At 39.9% G+C, this 19,240-nt stretch overlaps 2 protein-coding genes across 4 annotated transcripts in view; both read left to right on the plus strand.

The window, feature by feature from the left end:
• itgb6 (integrin, beta 6) overlaps positions 1–10,311 on the plus strand; it is a 13,778-nt gene extending 3,467 nt beyond the window's left edge. For both annotated transcript variants that reach the window (XM_034869581.1, XM_034869570.1), the window contains 14 exons: positions 218–297; positions 483–681; positions 784–1,030; positions 1,213–1,378; positions 1,756–1,917; positions 2,112–2,207; positions 2,468–2,557; positions 3,843–3,977; positions 4,797–5,214; positions 5,291–5,513; positions 6,010–6,104; positions 8,047–8,163; positions 8,251–8,417; positions 9,269–10,311. In XM_034869581.1, coding sequence (XP_034725472.1) covers positions 218–297; positions 483–681; positions 784–1,030; positions 1,213–1,378; positions 1,756–1,917; positions 2,112–2,207; positions 2,468–2,557; positions 3,843–3,977; positions 4,797–5,214; positions 5,291–5,513; positions 6,010–6,104; positions 8,047–8,163; positions 8,251–8,417; positions 9,269–9,367 — 2,294 coding nt within the window. In that variant the 3' untranslated portion in view covers positions 9,368–10,311. The remainder of the gene's footprint in view (positions 1–217; positions 298–482; positions 682–783; positions 1,031–1,212; positions 1,379–1,755; positions 1,918–2,111; positions 2,208–2,467; positions 2,558–3,842; positions 3,978–4,796; positions 5,215–5,290; positions 5,514–6,009; positions 6,105–8,046; positions 8,164–8,250; positions 8,418–9,268) is intronic.
• A 1,283-nt stretch (positions 10,312–11,594) lies between these two features.
• pla2r1 (phospholipase A2 receptor 1) overlaps positions 11,595–19,240 on the plus strand; it is a 28,974-nt gene continuing 21,328 nt past the window's right edge. The window contains exons 1-9 of one of the 2 annotated variants that reach the window (XM_034879761.1): positions 11,595–11,915; positions 13,904–14,284; positions 14,427–14,600; positions 15,535–15,699; positions 16,047–16,160; positions 16,681–16,830; positions 17,115–17,309; positions 17,431–17,594; positions 18,045–18,155. In XM_034879761.1, coding sequence (XP_034735652.1) covers positions 11,771–11,915; positions 13,904–14,284; positions 14,427–14,600; positions 15,535–15,699; positions 16,047–16,160; positions 16,681–16,830; positions 17,115–17,309; positions 17,431–17,594; positions 18,045–18,155 — 1,599 coding nt within the window. In that variant the 5' untranslated portion in view covers positions 11,595–11,770. Of the gene's footprint in view, positions 11,916–13,903; positions 14,285–14,426; positions 14,601–15,534; positions 15,700–16,046; positions 16,161–16,680; positions 16,831–17,114; positions 17,310–17,430; positions 17,595–18,044; positions 18,156–19,240 lie in introns of those variants that run through there. The other variant, XM_034879769.1, reaches the window with a different exon arrangement.

Below are 19,240 nucleotides of genomic sequence, written 5' to 3' on the forward strand. Positions count from 1 at the left end.
TAGACATTTATAATTTTAATACTGCCCTTTACCATATTGTTATAAATGTTAATTAATGTATTAGATCTTAAATTAAACTATTTTTTTATTATTTGTATTAGGTCCAAATACTTTAGCTGTTTTTCCTTGTAGAGACTTTTAAGTGTTGGAGGAAACTGTGATTGTTGTTGATATGCTCAATCTGTCTAACTGTGCCCTGTCCTGCTGTGTCCTGTAGGGTCATGTTCAGCTGCTAGCGCTGTGACCTGCAATGAGTGTCTGCAGCTCAGTTACCACTGTGCCTGGTGCACACAGGAGGTAAGCAGCCAGGGTTGCATGTATGAAAACATAACGTATAAGCAGATGGCCATAATGCAGTAAAAAAGAAGGTATTCTGGGCACAGGCGAGAAAAGCGGCATTGCTTGTTTTTTTTGTTCATTATAATAAAAATTATATTTCATGGCCAACTATGAAACTATCTGACTTTTCCTTTACCTCCCAGAATTTTACAGACTGGTTTACAGTCAGCGAAAGGTGTGACACATTGGATAGCTTACTAGAAAAGGGATGTGCCAGGGACCTGCTTGAGTTCCCCGTCTCCAAAGGCCAAATCCTGCAGGATCGCCCACTTGGAAAGAAGACAGGCAACGTTAACAGCACTCAGATCTCCCCACAGAAAATGGCACTCAAGCTGCGTCCTGGTACGCCTACCTCTGATTTGATGTTGTGATTTGATAAAGTGGTTCCTTGTTTTCCAACTAGAATTAGAATAGAAACTAGAACTAGTGTTGTTATTTGCACAGGCAGCCAGGTGACTTTCCAGGTCAAGATTCAACAAACGGAGGACTATCCTGTGGACATATACTACCTGATGGACCTCTCAGCATCCATGATCGACGATCTGGCGATGATCAAAGACTTGGGCTCCACTTTGTCTAAAGAGATGGCCACTCTCACCAGTAAATTTCGAATGGGCTTTGGCTCTTTTGTGGAGAAACCTGTCCTGCCGTTCATCAAAATCACAGAAGAAGACCTGGCCAACCCCTGCGGGTAAACAATAAATATTAAAACATGACCTTTAACAGCATCCTCCTTTCTGGTGTTTACAATTTCAGCAAGATGACATTCAACTGCATCCTCTTTTCTGATGTTTGAAATTTTAGAAATGCCGTTTGGTAACCGAGAGAATCTAATTTTCCAACTCTTTGGTTTTGACTTCTGCTGTGTTGCAGCGGTGTCGGCTCAACCTGCCTACCAACGTTTGGCTACAAACACGTCTTGTCTTTGACGAGCAGCACCGAAAGGTTCAACAACATAATTGCAAAGCAGCGTGTATCTGCAAATATTGATTTGCCAGAGTGTGGCTTTGACGCCGTCATGCAGGCAGCTGTTTGTGGGGTGAGATTTTGTGATTTTCAAATATCTATAAGAGCATTTATGAGCTTTAAAATCTAAATTAAGTAAGGCTTATGAAGTGATTTGATAACAATGTAAATTGTAAAATGTATTACTTGGATATTACTCAAGTGTTTAGTTTCCTTTATTTTTATTGGATTTCTGGGTGATTCTATGTGGATTATAGAATAAGCAAAAACAAGCCTTGGCTTAAGCCTATTTTTTTATAGGTTAGCCACAGTTTATGTTAACCATAATAAAATTACTCATCATTTTCATCAAATTTCGATTGTTAGTTTGTGATCTGTCAACTTCATTATTTGATTAGTCACTTAATGATATAAAAAGGAGGGTGAGCAACATAATGTGTCTCCTGATAGGACAAGATAGGCTGGAGGAATGATTCCATGCGCTTGCTGGTGTTTGTCAGTGATGATGACTCACACTTTGGGATGGACAGTAAGATGGCCGGCATCGTGATTCCCAACGATGGGCAGTGTCACCTGGATGCCAACAACGAATACTCCATGTCAACAGTGCAGGTGATTCCACAGAAGTTCTTCGTAGAAAAACTTGTCTATCTTCTGCATTATGCTGTAATAGCTGTGATTCGTTTCTAAATATCAACCTATTCTGTGACCTCGGTTCCATAACTGTCCTTACATAAGTCATCTATGATGCATCACCACAGCCTTAAAGCACATTCACGCTTGACATTTCACCATTGTTTTTCCAGGAGTATCCAACTCTTGGTCAGTTGATTGATAAGGTGGTGGAGAACAATATCTTACTGATATTTGCTGTGACAGAAGTACAGAATGTCAACTATAAGGTAACCTCTTTTTCTTTTTAAATGTATTAATTTCTTTCCAGCAGGATATGTCTGAACTGTAGAACTGGAAATTTGAGTTGGAAAAGTGTTTGTGTGAGCACAGTGTTTACTGAGGTTAGCATATTTATTCATATGCATTCATTGAACCTGTTGGAACAGGTTCTTCTGTACTCTGCTTTTGGGATCTTGAGCTAAGTCTGCCCACCTTTCTAACATTGACTTTAATGCTTTAATGTTTATCTGTTTGTTTTTTCTCAAAGAACTATGCAAATCTAATACCTGGCGCCACAGTTGGAGTCCTGGCGAAAGATTCGCGGAACATCCTGGAACTGATTGTAACAGCCTACAAAGTAAGTAAAGTGTGTGTGTGTGTGTGTGTGTGTGTGTGTGTGTGTGTGTGTGTGTGTTTGTGTAAGGAAATAAGACTGAAAACACCTGCCATTATAAAAGCAGTAAAACTTTGTTCAGTTTAATCAAATCTAGTTATTTGACATCAATTGTTTTAGACTTGAGTCCAAGTTTTATCGAAAACATGAACATAAAGCATTTATGATTTAACACTCCGTACACCTTAAAGCCAATAGACAGTATCTCTGTCTTCTCCAATCCTTTTCCTTCTCTCGCTTTTCCTCTTTCGTTCTTTCTTCTGTTACTTTTCCCCCTTCACCCCCCGGTGTTTTGCATCAGCATGTTTAAAAGCCAGTCTCGGCCTGTCCCAGCTGGTTGATCTCCTTATCTGTTCTGACTCCGACTTGCTCTTTCTTCCCCACTCTCTCTCTCTCTCTCTTTCTTTCTATTTCTGGCTACCTCTTGCACTCCTTCTGTAAATCCCCCCTGGTGGCAGTGACTGATGGAAAGTCCTCTAATTAATTCATCAATTATGTCTTTTACACCCCATTTTAGTCTCCGCCACGTTAAACCCACTGAAGAGAGGAGACAATATTGCACTGATTGAAGATAGCTATGGCTTTTAAGGGAAATAAAAACAAACAGACAGATATGTAATGATAGAAGACATTTGATTAGTATTTATACTTACCTGTGATTTTGGATTAATGTTTGTTGATTAGCGGATAGATATTTCAGCCACACCACTTTAAATACCCTTCACCATATTTACAGAATAACAGTCACATCTTTTGAATCCGTTCTGCCCACTTCACTTTAATCTTTGATTGTGTAAAACATCCCCAAGTTTCCCCCTCCTTAGAAACACTGAAGGCAGAGTACAATTACAGGGCTACAGGAAACAGACATTTAACTCTCTGTTAGCACCCAGACAGTCCGTCACAGAGTTCATTAGTTAGTCAAACACAGCCTTTCTTCCAGTTGAGACGATCTGTCGCCCTTTCCTTAGGTGCTTTTAATCGCCCAGCACACCTGGGATGATGACTCACCCACAAAGAGAGTGCTAGTTAGGACAGTTCAGCACGCTATAGGTCAGAGCAGGGTGAAAGTGTGATTCCACTTAAAGCCCTGGAAATCCCACTCTGAGAGTCTGACTGTATCACCTGTGAGAGATGTGATGGCAACTTTTGCTATTTTGGGGAGGAAAACCTTTTGTTCAGTGGCAGATCTATGCTGCCAGTTGCATTTCCGCACAAAGTGCTGACATATATCTGTGCTGTTTTCCAGGAACTGCGTTCAGAGATTGAACTGGAGGTCCTTGGAGACACAGAAGAGCTCCAGATGTCCTTTACAGCCATTTGCCCAAATGGGACCGTCATCATTGATGAAAAACGCTGCTCCAACATCAAACCTGGAGAGACGGTCAGTTATTTTACTTTAAACTGCTCTTATGGGCGCCCCGATGGCTCTGTTGGTGGAGCGGGCGTCCATGTGCAGGGGTTTGCTCCTCGACGCAGCGGGCCGGGGTTTGATTACTAACCACGTCCCTTTGCTGCATATCATTCCCCCCTCTCTCCCGTCTTGTCTTCAGCTTTCTTGTCAAAATAAAGGCAAAAAATGCCAAAAGAAATCATTTTTAAACTGCTCTTTCTCTATATTTGCATAACACCTTTTTATAAAGGCTAGTGCAGATCAAAGTGCTTAACATGTAACTGACAAACTGATGTAAAAGGATAGTAGATAGTAAAATTATTGGACATGCCAAAAATAAAAAATTATCATAGAGAGATAAGATGTATTCTTACTCTCAGGCCACCTGGTGATATGAAATGTAAATACAAATGAAAGTGAAATTGAATAAATGTAAAGTAAGTGATTTCATTTTTCTATTGCCAACAAAACCAACAATGTGTTAGTTTGTATCTCAATAGTTCCTGACTTTCCCAGCCTATCTTTGTCAGACATACAAAGTATATGTTTTTTTTAAATAGGCTAAATAATTTCCTGAATTGGGGAATAGAAATGTGTTGCTCTTGTGAGTATTTATGGTAGCCAGATGATAAATGTGTGATTGATCCCAAATGAATGAATACAGTGTATACATACCGTATTCTTCATTTATGTGTTTTAATAGCTTTTGGACAGTAATGGAGCTCTACAGAGGTGTACGCTTTGATGACAAAGTCAATACCATTAAGGATAAATTCATTCTCTTCATGGGGCTTCTTCTTTGTTCCTCAGGTAGTGTTCAACGTGTCTGTGGAGCTTCCAGGATGCCTGTCCGGAGTTCGCCACTTCTCCCTCAAACCGGTGGGTTTACAGGACAGTCTGGAGGTGCAACTGGAGTCTCTTTGCTCGTGCGACTGCCGGCAGCCTCCTGAAGCAAACAGCAGCCGGTGCATTGAGAGCCAGGGGGCTTTCCAGTGCGGCGTTTGTGTGTGTCAGCCAGGGTTCCTGGGGTCGGAGTGTGAATGCAATGAGGAAAGTGCTTTGTTGAGCAACTGCCTCTCACACAATGAGTCTGATGTATGCAGTGGACAGGGGCAATGCTACTGCGGACAGTGTGTGTGTCATGCATCCAGCTTTGGACGCATCTACGGACGTTACTGCGAGTGTGATAATTACTCCTGTGTTCGTTTCCGTGGGGAGCTCTGTGGAGGTGAGTAATTACACGTGATTGATTTTACAAATGAGTTTGAGTTGAGCCCGTTCCTATAAGGATTTTGTGTTTGTAGGCCATGGAGTGTGTGACTGTGGGGAGTGTCACTGTGAAAGCGGCTGGACAGGGGAGTATTGTAACTGCAGCACCAGCACTGAGGCGTGCATGTCAGAGGATGGTGCTTTCTGCAGTGGTCGGGGGAGATGTGAGTGTGGCCACTGTGTCTGCTCTGTACCCGGAGCATCTGGGGACAAGTGTGAGAAGTGCCCAACATGTGGAGACGCCTGTAGCTCTGCAAGGTGAGAACCCATTCATGCAATCAGCTCTTAGAGGTGAATAAGGATGTAATGTTAAAAGCTTTGGTCTGTGTTACCTCTGTAATTGTTGTTTCTCTACCTGAAAGATATAAGATGTTGTATCCTTGTGCCACATGATCCGTCTGTTCTTTTGAATACAGACATATCAGATTCTGGTCCCCTTGTTCACATGTGTCTACACCTTCCATGTGACATCAAAAGACAGCTAATGTCCCCAACACAGCACTAAAAGATTTCCTTGCCTCCTTGTAAAGCAGCTGTCAGGGCTAGTGCCATTTGATACCATTGTTATAAGGGAGGTGGGTGAGAGAGAGTGAGTGAAGCCTTGGGAAAACTGTGATAAGTGACCACCACTGTGATTTCTTTGTACTCACTGTGTCAGAGATTGAAGCCTCATTAAACCTTAGCTTCTGGAGAGGTACTGCATCTTGTCTAAAGAAAACCTGACTTTTTGTTTTTCCTCTTGTTTTAACACCAGGACCTGTGTAGAGTGCCATCTGCTAGATAAGGACGATGTCAAGTTGTGTGATCAAAAGTGCAGCAGCCCCAAAATCTCCATTAACACAACAGCAGGTAAAACACATTGTAATCTACCTGTTCTGTATCTGAGAAGGAGCAGGAATAGGAATTATTGAATAAAGTACAGTTTGTGCTTTTTCTGCACTTATCTTGTTGTTGGCTGGATAGTATGGTTCAAATCATAACTGAGACTTTATATATATATAAAAGTCTCAATGATGATATATATATTTATCTATATATAAATATCAACACATGTCAAATCTGAGATTAAATCAATTGTTTCACACTTATGCATTACATTGAGAACAAAGGCATTGCTTCTGCCAAACAAAACTTCAATCACTTTAGAATTGGATCAATTTGGAATTGGATCATCAATCATCCAGTTGGAAAACAAATTTTGATTCTGATTACATAATAAGAGCAAATCATCCTGATAGGATTTTTATAATGAAATTTGATAAACTATTATATTGAATTGTCGCACAGCTCTTATCAAGTATGTGTTGAAATTGTTAACTTTATAAGTTATGTAGGCCTGGATGATTTTGAAAAGGGTTTAATAATTTGTTTGATTCATTGGAGAAGGAAGCAGGTGTTTAACTTGATCTAAGTGCATGCACATAATATTACTCATCTATTTTCCAAAGCAAGCCATATGTTTTTAGAGTTGTTTTAATACCATACCAAGCAGCCACATATTACAGGGGATCTAAGTCAAGTGTGAAAATCAACAGGCTGATACTTGATACTTGCTTCAGATAGTTTTTTGTTCCCTTCATGTAACATTACCATCTCATGGACGTGGATTTTTTTTACATTTTTTGTTATTGTGCCTTAAAGAGCTAGTGGGAACCTTTTAAAATCTTAAAACTTAAGAAATGGCTACCACAAAGAAACCCAGTGTCCATAAAAGAGTGTCCATGTTTGCATATTGCTTGTCATCCAGGTTAGTTGATAACATACAATAGCTAAGGACTGAATGGCTTTTTGGCAGCCGAACTTGAATGTGATGGTTTTGTGGAAGAGATTAACAAGGAGGAATTTTCAAATCAGTCCTTGAGGAAGATACAACACAGAAGGCAAACACGGTCACTAAATATTCTCTCTAAAGGATCTCTAGCAGGTTTCAACTCTGCAAATTGATATTCATATTGCATTGGCATGGAATTAAACCAGGGGTTACTTAGAAGGAAATAACTTATGATATGATTTTATTTAGCTAAAACATGCAAAGTAAGGTAAGCCTCTTTGAGTTAAAATAAAGATTATAATTACAATATCCGGTTTTACCCAGCAGCTAAGTCTTGCCCTAAAGTGAACCTCTATTCCTACAGAATTAAAGAAGAGTATTTTTTACAGGAGGTGGACCGTCATTAACATTTTAAAAATGTACAATAAGTCCTTTTACATTGGCCTTTTAGCACAATCACTTACCTGTAGAGTAAATGCTTGTTGTCGCTGGAGTTTGTTCTCTCAGCTCAGTGTTTTTACAGTGGTATCAACATAGAGCCATGATAAGTTTCCCCATGGGTCAGAGATTAGGAGGAATTCTGACCTGCATCAACTCGGGTGTCTCTCTGAAGCCTGTACCCACTCTCTCCAGCACCATCCATGTCCATTCAGCCAGCACCAGACAATGGGGAACATATTATTTACCTTGTCGTACAGGCAGAGCTGTTGTAGTGCATGTGAATAGCCAAATGACCTTGTCTTCCTTTAAAGAAGAGATAATTTTATACCTGCTATACTAGTGCAAGCTGAGAGGTATATCTGATGATCACAGAGTATTTTCAGGCTTTAGATGTGAAATACAACAGTGTGGTCCACACGCACACACACCAGATTGTAGTCTTTGATATGGAACTCACCCTGACAGCACAACAGAGGCGAGTATATCCTTTTACATTCTCAGCACAATGTTGAAAGGGAAGATGATATACGATGGATTCATGCCTTCCTTATGGATATGTATGTTCACATTTCCTCTTAGATTATGACAAGAGCCCTTCTATCCAATGCACGCTGATGAAGGAGAATGAGTGCCGGATCTCATTTAATGTGGTAGAAAGTGAGACGCGGACTATTGTCTATGATCTCCAGATGTTCGGTAAGTTATACAATGACGTAGAAAACAGATGGAACAAAAGGGGGAGTTCTGGTGTTGAGTCTTATGTCATCCTCTGTCCTGTCGCAGGTTGCCCTGAGCCTCCCAACATCCCCATGATTATTCTGGGGGTCTCTCTTTCTATCGTGTGTATCGGCCTGATTCTGCTGGCTGTGTGGAAGCTGCTGGTGTCGGTCCATGACCGCAAAGAAGTGGCCAAGTTTGAGGCTGAGAGGGCAAAGGCAAAATGGCAGACGGTAAGATTCAGCTAGTAATATTCTATATTATTCCCATTGTCAGCAAATCCCATGAAAACACTGAAACACACATTGAATTGATCTAACTAACAGGTATCGTGTGTGATAAGCCAAAGCCTGATATATTCTGGGCCATGAACCGCTATTATTGTCCAAAGACAAACGTATTATCAATTTGATAATCAATCTGCGAGATGTAAACCAAAAGTATAATGTAACGATGGCATTAGCTAGTAAGCTTTGGGCTTTAACTTGAACCCTGTTTTATTTAGCCTTTAGTTATTAACATTTCAGGAGATTGGCATCATTCAAAGTTTGCTATTACAGTAGTAATACGGTTTTGGCAGTTCCCGTTTGTAATATACACATGATGTACGGAAAACCATCACTTTGATGACTCTCAGGCAAGTTCTGATGAGTCTTGTGTCTAAAATGTCTAAGCGGAAATAAGTGTATTTCTTTAGTATAAAATTGGAGATAACAATATCTACGGAAAGTGTAATTCACACCAAATCTAAAAAAGATGGGCATCTTGTCTGTGTTTAGATTTGAGTAATGATTTAGATAAGAAGTATGGATTTTGATGCCAATTGCAACAATCTGACCTTGGGTTTTAAATTTAAGCCCTAAACTGAAATCCCTTTTACCTCATCCACACCAAAACCTGGCCCCCAACACAAGCAGTATTTATTTCTCTTTTAGGAACATTTGCTCTGTAGAAAATAAAAGTATGTATTGCAAATGCATTCTTGGTAATTGTTGTTGTTGCCCTAATGTTCTAGCAATATGTTGTCAGTTGTTCTATTTTGTTTGATTGTTAATTTCTTTTTTTTTTCTTTGTCTCTCTGCAGGGGACCAACCCTCTTTTCAAAAGCTCAACATCTACTTTTAAAAATGTAACTTATAAGAACACACAGAGAGAAAAGATCATTACACTGGATCACTACTAATGATAAACTTTAGGCAAACCAAGATGTGAGTGCACTTAAGTGTGTGTGTGCGTGTGTGTGTGTGTGTGCATGTGTGTGTGTGTGTGTGTGTGTGTGTGTGTGTGTGTGTTTGTTCAGAGGTGTTATAGCTATCTCTAGAAATAAACAGATGATGAATTTGCTGCTGTAAACCTTACACACTGCACTTTCCTGAGGCATGGTCCTACTTTTGTCTACTGTAACATGCAGCTTGGAAAGGAAGAGTCTACACAAGTGGTCTACTACTGAAAAAAATCTTTGTTTTATTCTGAATGTAAATATAGGCTACTAGTGGATTAATATGATTTTTTTTTAAATTGTCTTTGTTGTTTTATTCTAAGCAAGGCTGTGCCTCATACTTTATGTTGATAAGTGAGTTTTTTTGTGGCATGGCACATAAATAAAGTGGAACTTTGATTCTTTGTAAAATGCAACTTTCCGCATTCAAGGTTGTTTGTATGTAGTCCTCAAAGCCTCTGAAAATTATTGGTAGGCTTTGGCGTTATGAAACACAATTTAAAGTTGACTTTTGTTTACAATGGGAGAATGAAATCTGTCAAAGAGAATCATCCCTGTGTGTGCTCTTTCCAGACCAGTAATGAAAAAATCAAGAAAGTGCATTTACTCAAGAACTGTACTAAGGTACTTGAACTTTACTTGGCTGTTTCCGTTTTTTTCTACTTTACTCACTCAGTGGTAGAATATCCACCGGACAAACTGCGTGGGGCCCTAGAAGCTCAGGTTCGTTACGTGTCAGTTGGTTACTTTTGGTAATTTGATTAGTTGAAAATGTGCACCACTAATGTACAAGACTATCTGGGTCCTGCATTATAACATACTATTGGCCTTTTCTTTTTATTCAGGGATCTGTGTTATATGTTGTGCTCACGTGATGCAATTCACTTAATAAAGTTGTTTTCATCCAATGACCACATAATGAGAAACATGGGGTCCGATAGTGTTCGGAGGGGAGGGGTATCTTACTTGTTGGTTTCTGTGTCTTAGAAACCATACAATGCAGCTGTCATCCACAGTGTGCTGTGTGCACGGTCCCTGATGGGAACTTTGAGGCAACCGCCTTTGAAACTGGTTGTATAAAGTCTGGCAGGAGATTTAAAAGCCTGAAAAAATAACCCCGAGATTATCAGTCTCATTACAGACGGGGGCATGGACTCTGCAAGATGTGTGCATTTAAAGGAAGGAGGGGTGTAATGAAAGATGCTCTTATAGACTTGCATTATGGGAAATTATAGGCTCCAGTGTTTTGGGAGTTTTGATCAAACTTGGAACTGTGTGTCAGGATTTCTTGGCCTCTGCTGCTTTCCATTTTTGTGAATCCCTGAACTTTATGGAAGTGCAACACTAAATTGCAGTATCAATATCACAATGTTAAAATATTCCATTACAAATATTGAAAATGTATCAATCTTAATCTGCAAAGTAAAATCTATTTAGTTACTTCCCACCACTACACTGTTACATTACATTTAAAATGTTACTGTACAAAAGTAATAGCATTGGAATACATTAAAATAACAAAAGTAGAATGACTTATTATGCAGATTGGCCCATTTCAGAATAATGTATATTATAATATTGGAATACAATAATTGTCAATGTGTTCATTACTTTAATATTGCAGTTTGCAAGGGTGGGGGTAATGTTAAGTACTTTATACACTGTTAATTCCCCTTCTTATCTTATCCTATTATAATAGATATTATTTTCTTTGTTAACTATATTTTGAATCAATCTGAATCGGCAAAGGAACTATAACTAAAATAACAAAAAGTACATTAATTGGCTGTGAATTGTAGTAGAGTAGAAGTCGGTCTATACATTTGAAACACCTAATCATAAATTCCATCTATTTTTTAGCAGTATTACTTACACTGTTATAAAGTGTGGTGTTTTTACACATTTCTTATTTCATTTTTTTTCTAAATATTGTAATATTGTAGTATAACGCTCATATTTGTAGATAATACTTATTTCTATTTTTTAAGAACTTTAATATATTTCTATTCTACAATGGGAAAGTGTCTATCTATATATCTATCTATCTGTCTGTCTGTCTATCTGTCTGTCTGTCTATCTATCTGTCTGTCTGTCTGTCTGTCTGTCTGTCTATCTATCGATATTGTCCTATCTATCTATTGTCCCATCTTAATGAAGTTGTCCTGCTCTGTCCCGGTGAAGCAGACGGCGGAGCAGTAGCAGCTCCTCCGTCAGACGTGACGTCGCTGGTCCCCCGCTGAAAAACTTCTCTCGGCTCAAAGTTTTCTATGAGGGGAAAAAAAACAACGAGCCCAAAAATACTCTCTCTGACCAGGAGCCTCGGAATGTGCGGACATTTGCACTTCAACATTGTATCCCGCCGTCGAAATGTTAATGCGTTTGCGTCGTTTCTTTGACTCCGTGGCTGTTGTGGCGACTGTTTGTGTTGTAGTGTTTTTGGCGAAAAGCTGCCTGTGTGTCACCGAGGAGGACGATGAGGTCCTGGAGAAAAAACAGCTCATGGAGTTTTACAGTAAGTGAAATCCTCTGGCTACAGCTGCTGCTCAGGGATCCTCGTTATTAAGACTATTTTTACTGTTACTGTTACTGCAAAATAAGCCCACGCTTCATCTTTTGTCCTATGCTTTTAGGTAATTAGGCAGATCCTTATGTAACTGATTAGAATGTGGAGGAGAACAGAACAATCATGACAACATGTTGTCATTGTGCTGATCTTGTGTGTGTAAAGGGATGGTGTTTGAAATCAAACTATTCCTCATTCTCATGGGGGACCCCACCTAAACTATCTCCACGTTCCCTAGTTGGCCTGTGGACCACAGTTTGAGCCTCACTGCTGCAGCTTGGCTCACATTACCAACAATTATTTGGTCCGTCTGTAACAGACAGGACAAGCTAAATGTGCAAGTTCAATTTGACAAAGAGACACGTGTGTGGTCCATTTTTTTTGTCCCCAAGATGAATTTCTTACTAAAATAAATATTATGAAAACCAAATAAAGTGACATCTGAACAAGGACACATGCAGATGGTTAACATGTGATCCTGTTTGAAACTAATGCTGAAGTGATTAGTCGCCTAGTCTATTGGGTGATTATCAACGGTCTCATCAAGCAGAGTCCAGCTTCTCAAATGTGATGATACACTGATTTCCTGAATTTCATATTATTGCATGTTGAATCGGAGTGAAGACAATGGATGAATTGATTAGTTGATAGACCGAAAATTAAACTGCAATTCTGATAATTGATTAATCGTTAAAGATCTGTCAAACAAAAAGGCTCATTCTCAGGTTTCAACTGTTTTTATGTGAAAACTGTAATATATCATAAATTGAATACTCTTGGACTGTTTTTTTTTGCACGAAACAACGTCACTTTGTGCTGAGAACTTGTGATAGCTTGTATCCTAGAGCTGCAAAGAATAATAGATGAATCGATGAACTTTTAAATTAATCGCCAACTGTTTTGATAATCGATTATAAGGTTTGAGTCATTTTTTTCAGACAAAGTAAAAAATACTTTGATTCCAGCTTCTTAACTGTGAATATTTTCTAGTTTCTTCTCTCCTCTGTGACAGTAAATTGAACATCTTTGAGATTTATTGACTATGAAAATAATCAATAGCTGCAGCCCTGCAGTATTCTAAAAACCTTGATGAATCAAATAAATAATCCAAATTGAAATAATAGATTGTTGCATAATTTCAAGTTTTCAAATTGTATCTCACCATTTGACTCCATGACGAAGGCTTGTGTGCAATAACACGTCAGAGTTGATTTTAATGGTTTAAGATGACTAAGCCATAACAATAAAGGCTTTTTGATTATTATTATTTTGAACACACCATTGTCATGATTCTCATTTTGTCCAGATCCGATTAAAAAAAACTCTTCTTCCCGTCCAGTACCTAATAATTTAACATGTGTATGTAATATTAATATGATGGTATAGTCCATATATATAGTCCATAAACACAGGATGCATATCTGGACACCCCTGGACATGCACTCGTGTTTATTGCATATCCAGTATGCAATAGAAACATAAAGGAAGAGATAATTGCTCTAGCCTTTTTCAACATTTTAATTTGTATACATTCAGTACTGTATACATCCTCCCTTTGTTACACAAAGACCTTTCTTCATTTTGAAAGATAAAAGGTTTCCTCGGGCTTTCATCTAGCTTGAAATCTGTTCCATTTTGTTGGAGAAACATCTGAAATATAGAAGCCGGTTGTGAAATAATGAATTCTCACTTTACTTTCTGAACTGACTTTATGTATGTTTTTTTTAATCCCATTGAAAGGGTATGCTATCATACAGTATATTAATCTGTTGTTTCATGCTCTCACTCAAGAGACCAGTCCATCCGTCCATCTTCCCCTCTCTATGTTATACATTCACATAAATTCCTCACTTCCTCCCCCACGTCTCTCACCCCTCTTCTCTTCACACCTCCCCCTACCCTCCTCTCCGTCTTGTCTCTCATCGATCTCTTTCCAGAAAAGGGTCTGTTTATCCTGGAGAGCGAGCCGCTGAAACGCTGCATCAAAGTGGATCGCTCCAACCTGGTGCTGGAGGACTGCGAGCGACCCACGCGTCGCATGCTGTGGAAGTGGGTCTCCCGACATCGCCTTTTCAATTTGGGCACCAACATGTGCCTGGGCCTCAACATCTCTGACACGACGCAGCCTCTCGGCACGTTCGAGTGTGACATGGCTTCCCCTGTGCTGTGGTGGCGCTGCAGTGGAAACATGTTGTACGGGGCATCCCAGTGGATGGTGGCTGTGGCCGGACGTTTGGTGGTGGTAAAGAAAAATTCCTATCATGAGTGGAAAAGGTACAACACCCCTAGAGAAGGGCCCTGCTCATATCCATATGAAGGTAAACGCCTGACATATCCTGTCTGTTCTCTCTTTGGTGACATTTGACACACTTATGCAACAAAAATCTTTGTGATTTTTTTGGACTTGCATGCATAGGATATTTGTCATTTACAATCTTACTTGTTGTGTCTTATTTGCAGATATCCACACTTTGTTGGGAAATGCACATGGCATGCCCTGTGCTTTGCCCTTTAAATACAACAACAAATGGTACTTTGAGTGCACGACCGAGGGGCGCGAGGACCATCTTCAATGGTGTGCCACCACCACTCGCTATGATGAGGCCGAACGATGGGGTTTCTGTCCGGTGCAAGGTAAAATGGATTCAGACCCTCATAGAGTAATAGAGGAACTTGAGTAAATACGCTACATGGCTTGAAGTACGTTTCAACATAGTAATGGCGACATGCACAAGGGAAGGTCCACAATGAGATATATTTCTGTGTTTGGCGTGGAGAACCTGACCGATCTGCACAGAGCTCTGAACTCAACCCCAGCCAACACCTTTTGGAGGAAAGGGAACGGCAACTGTAAGCCAGACATTATGTCCGAATGTCAGTGCTCAACTTAAGGAGGCATGTCAACATATTAATGGTTTTAAAGGGCAATGCTCAAGAATCTTGTAAGGGTGTGGGCGCCCGGATAGCTCAATTGGTAGAGCAAGCACCCATATATAGAGGTTTAGTCCTTGATGCAGCGGGGCCGCGTCCAACTCCTTCCTGCAGCCCTTTGCTGCATGTCATTCCCCCCTCTCTCTTTCCCTTCTTTAGGTGTCCTGTCAATAAAGAACTAAAAATACACAAAAAAAAGAAATCATGTAAGGGTGTAACGGTGGTGTGTCCTATTACTTTATGCTGTATAATGTATTTATAATAAGAATTAAATTTGGGTCATTGAAATTTGTTAAATAAAACTCCCATCAAACCGTACCTTTAAAACTTCTACAATATCTATTAGGGCTTATGCTGGCCTAGTGGTTGATGGTAGTGGTACACAATGTACTGTGATCACAACAATCACACAATTTAAAAAATAAAATCTGCCTATTAAGGTCTAAGTAGTCTATATCACGTTATTTCATTTACGGGATTGTTCCAGTGCCTGATCGCCCTCATTTTTGGTCAGATGTCCCTCACCTTCCGCTTTCTTTGTGATGGCAATCTAAACTCCGGCCGATTCAGGAAACTTCAGCTTTTTATATTCTTCTCAGTTTCACATTGCCTTTTGAATTCATGGCTTTATTCATAGATTCCAGTTGTGAGCATTTCTGGGAGTCGAACCAGGAGCTCCATGCGTGTTACCAGTTCAACCTGTACACCATCCTAACCTGGAGTCAGGCGCTGTCAACCTGTCAAGCTCAAGGTGGAAATCTGCTCAGCATCACCAGTCTAGCAGAGCACAGGTACATCAGAGGTAGGCATCTGGTAGAAAACACATACAGGAACCATAAAGCTGCTAAATGAAACATCCACCATTTGCTGTACCTGCATCATTACATGTACGGTACATGTTGTAACAATAACAGTACACTAGAACTAGAACTACATTACACTACTAGACTGTAAAGATTCTTCATTCTTACTGCTTCAGATTAGGTTATGGTATTGTTCAACCAATGTTTTTCATTACTGTCTGCTGTCCTGATTTATTGAAAATCCAACAGTGATGTGTGAGACTTGCTGATCGTTTACCAATATTTTATTTCTAAGAAAATCTGATAAGATTTGCTGACAACGTTGTGTTTTCGCATCTTGTGGTAGATCGTCTGGCAAGTGTTGGAGCGATGGTGTGGATCGGGCTGAACCACCTGAAGGAAGGACGGGGGTGGCAGTGGTCTGATGGAGCACCTCTATCACTGGTCAATTTCACCACAGGTACTGATTATCTATTTACTCCAGGGCTAGGTGAGAGCGCATTGTCTGTTTGATGGGATTTTGTTTTCAGTGTTTCAGTGTGTAATATTTTTCAGTAGTTTTATTGTTAAATCATGTAGAGCGCTTGCAATTTTGTGCACTTCAAAGTGTGCATAAAACCTGCTCTTGAGTTGATGGAAAATGTTGAAACAGATTGAAAAATGTGTGCATGACATAAATACATGTATGAGCCAGAGAAATTTCATCAGCTCCTTTAGTGACCTTGTAGCGTTGATTGTTAATTATGCTATAAGTGTTCTATTTCTCAATCTCAGCTGGCACTTTACTACACCTTATGTAACATAATAAGGAATGAGATGAGAGTTGTATGTTGTAATTATAATATTGAAAAGATTATTCCCAGAACATGAATCCCATCACTGATGCAAATGAAAAAGTTGCTCTAACAATGAGGAACTAAAGATGAGGAAGAAAACACTAAAAATATAAAACATTGCTCCCATCACTGTGTTTCCATCAGCTCTGCCTGCCAGCCCGCTGCAGGACAACAGCCAGTGTGGAGTGTACAACTCAGCCTTCGAGGCTCACTGGCAGAGTCTGTCCTGTGAGTCTGCTCTGCCTTACATCTGTAAGAAGACGCCTAACATCACCCAGAGAGCCGAGCCACTAGGTGAGAGCGGGTGCACACATGCTTCGCTTTAATACCTGACATCCAAGACCGTAGCGTGGATGAATTATGAGTCGTAGTGCAAAATGAACGATAAGCTTTTTTATCTCTTGTAGCTTTTGGCCTCAACAGCTGCACTGCACCCGGGGAGTGAACTTTTGACCCCTCTCTCTATTGCGCTGTTGGTGGCTACACCAAAACAATGTTTGCTGTGAATTTGTGTTATTCTGTTCTGTTGTGTTTAAATTTCTCTTCCTCCCCTCTCCCAATTCATCTTCCTCTCACAGAGAACTGGCAGTATATCCACACAGAGTGTGCTAATGGCTGGTGGCCTCATAATGGTTTCTGTTACCGGCTGTTGTCAAAGACAGAAGCGGGAAGCTGGGAGGATTCTACCCGGGCCTGTGGCTCTCAGGAGGCAAACCTCACCAGCCTCCACTCTCTGTCTGACGTGGAAATGCTGCTCAACCTCCTGGCTAACTGTAAGCAGCATCATGCAATACAGATACTATATGAAGTTTGACTTGTTATAGACACTCTGGAAGTAAACCAAGGGGATACTAAATACCAATATGTGTGTGTCCGTACCCTCATGTTTTGCAGTTTCTGGGGAGGGTATCCAAGTGTGGATCGGCCTTTGGAAAAAGGCGTCATCTCCGACTGTAGAGTGGTCTGATGGCTCTCCAGTAACTCTCACTCTTTGGCACCAGTATCAACCTCTCCTGAACCTGACGGATGCAACACTCTGTGTCAAAGCAGATAGGAAGGTGGGAAACCCTATATTGGTGCTTCTTTATTTTAGAAAACGCTTTAGTCTAATTATAAGTGAGTTAAGTTTGCATATTGGAATTGAATGGATCCTTTTTAGAGCTGCAACTATTGATGAATATTATTATTCATTCATTGGTTGGTCTGTATGCCCATCACAGTTTTCTAGAGTCTAAGATGATGTCTTCAAATGTCTGTTTTTGTCCGACCAAACAGTTCAAAACCCAACATATATTCAATTAATTAAAGACAAGTAAAAGCGCCATACCGCTAATCTGAGTAGCTGAAACCATCAACTGTCTAATCAAATGATTATTTATCAATTATAAAATATTAAGTTATCGACACATAATAAAAATCATCTGATCGTGTTGGCTATTTTTTAACGTTTGTATGCATTCATTGGGTGTTGTCGTAGTAGTGGGAGTAACGTGTTACCTCTTTCACAGGAAGGTAATTGGCTTTTAGCCTCATGTGATGAGCAGCTGCCTGCTGTGTGTAGAAGAGAAAGCCAGAACCACATCCATCAGCCTGGGACCTGGGATGAGGGTTGCCCTGAGGTAGGAACATGATGCATGTATGTGCAAGTACACGCACATACATCCAGGTCAACATTTACTATGGCCGATTCAAGAGTGTCGGGCAAGTTACTTTTAAAAAGTAATTAGTAACAGTTACAAGTTACTTCTTCCAAAAAGTAACTTAATTTCTTACTCAGTTACAAAGTATAAAAGTAAGTAGTTACTTCAGAAAGTAACTATTGCGTTACTTTCAAGTACATTTTTAAATGTTCAAATGTGACTCCAACTCCACCCCTCTTTAACGGAACTTAAAATACAATTGCATGTTCAATTATTTACAATACATCTGTATTATACATCTTGTATTATAATGAAATAGACACGTAATACAATACATTATTAACAGAAACAATGTACACAAATCTAAACTATTTTAATGTTGCCGTGGGACAAAGTGATACTAGCCTCCAATCAAAGGCCATGGATGTTATTTAATTTGTAAGAAAATCTGATTTGTGAACTTGGTAAATGTTTAATAGTTTGACCCTATTTCTTAAAAAAAATGTAATTGGTCTATTTCCGACTGAGACAAAAGTGACTTATTTCTTTGACTCTGTCAGGCTGATTATGTGCTTTGCAGAGTTACAATAGCTCCATACAGATCAGGACATGCATGAGGCGGAGCCACACGCCTGCTGCAGTTCAACTTCTGAGCAAGTTGCCCTTGCAGAAGCACAATGAGCTGGTTCACTCCACTGCTGACGTATTGTCTGGAGTTCATGCTGCTCCCTGATTCTGTTTACAAGAAGACCTGAGTCATCGGGCTACTTCATACCCTGAAGCATGAGGCCAGAAATGGCCCTGAAGGTGCAATATAAGAGGACATGCTCGAGCAGTCTCTGACGATTCCTCCCAGGGGTTTTAGGAAACAAAACCATATTTTCAACTTTAGTCTCTACATTGTCCGGGTTGGAAATGTTTACTGTAGTAACATTTTGTTGATACTATGACTGCAGACACACTAGCTTTAAAGCAAGCTTTGAGTGTTTTTTGAGTGCTATCACGTAAATGTTTGTATATGGAAAATGGGGGTGGTGGTGGTGGTGGTGGTGGTGGGGGGGGGG

Source organism: Etheostoma cragini, chromosome 1, assembly GCF_013103735.1.
Source record: "Etheostoma cragini isolate CJK2018 chromosome 1, CSU_Ecrag_1.0, whole genome shotgun sequence".
NCBI classification, from domain to species: domain Eukaryota; kingdom Metazoa; phylum Chordata; class Actinopteri; order Perciformes; family Percidae; genus Etheostoma; species Etheostoma cragini.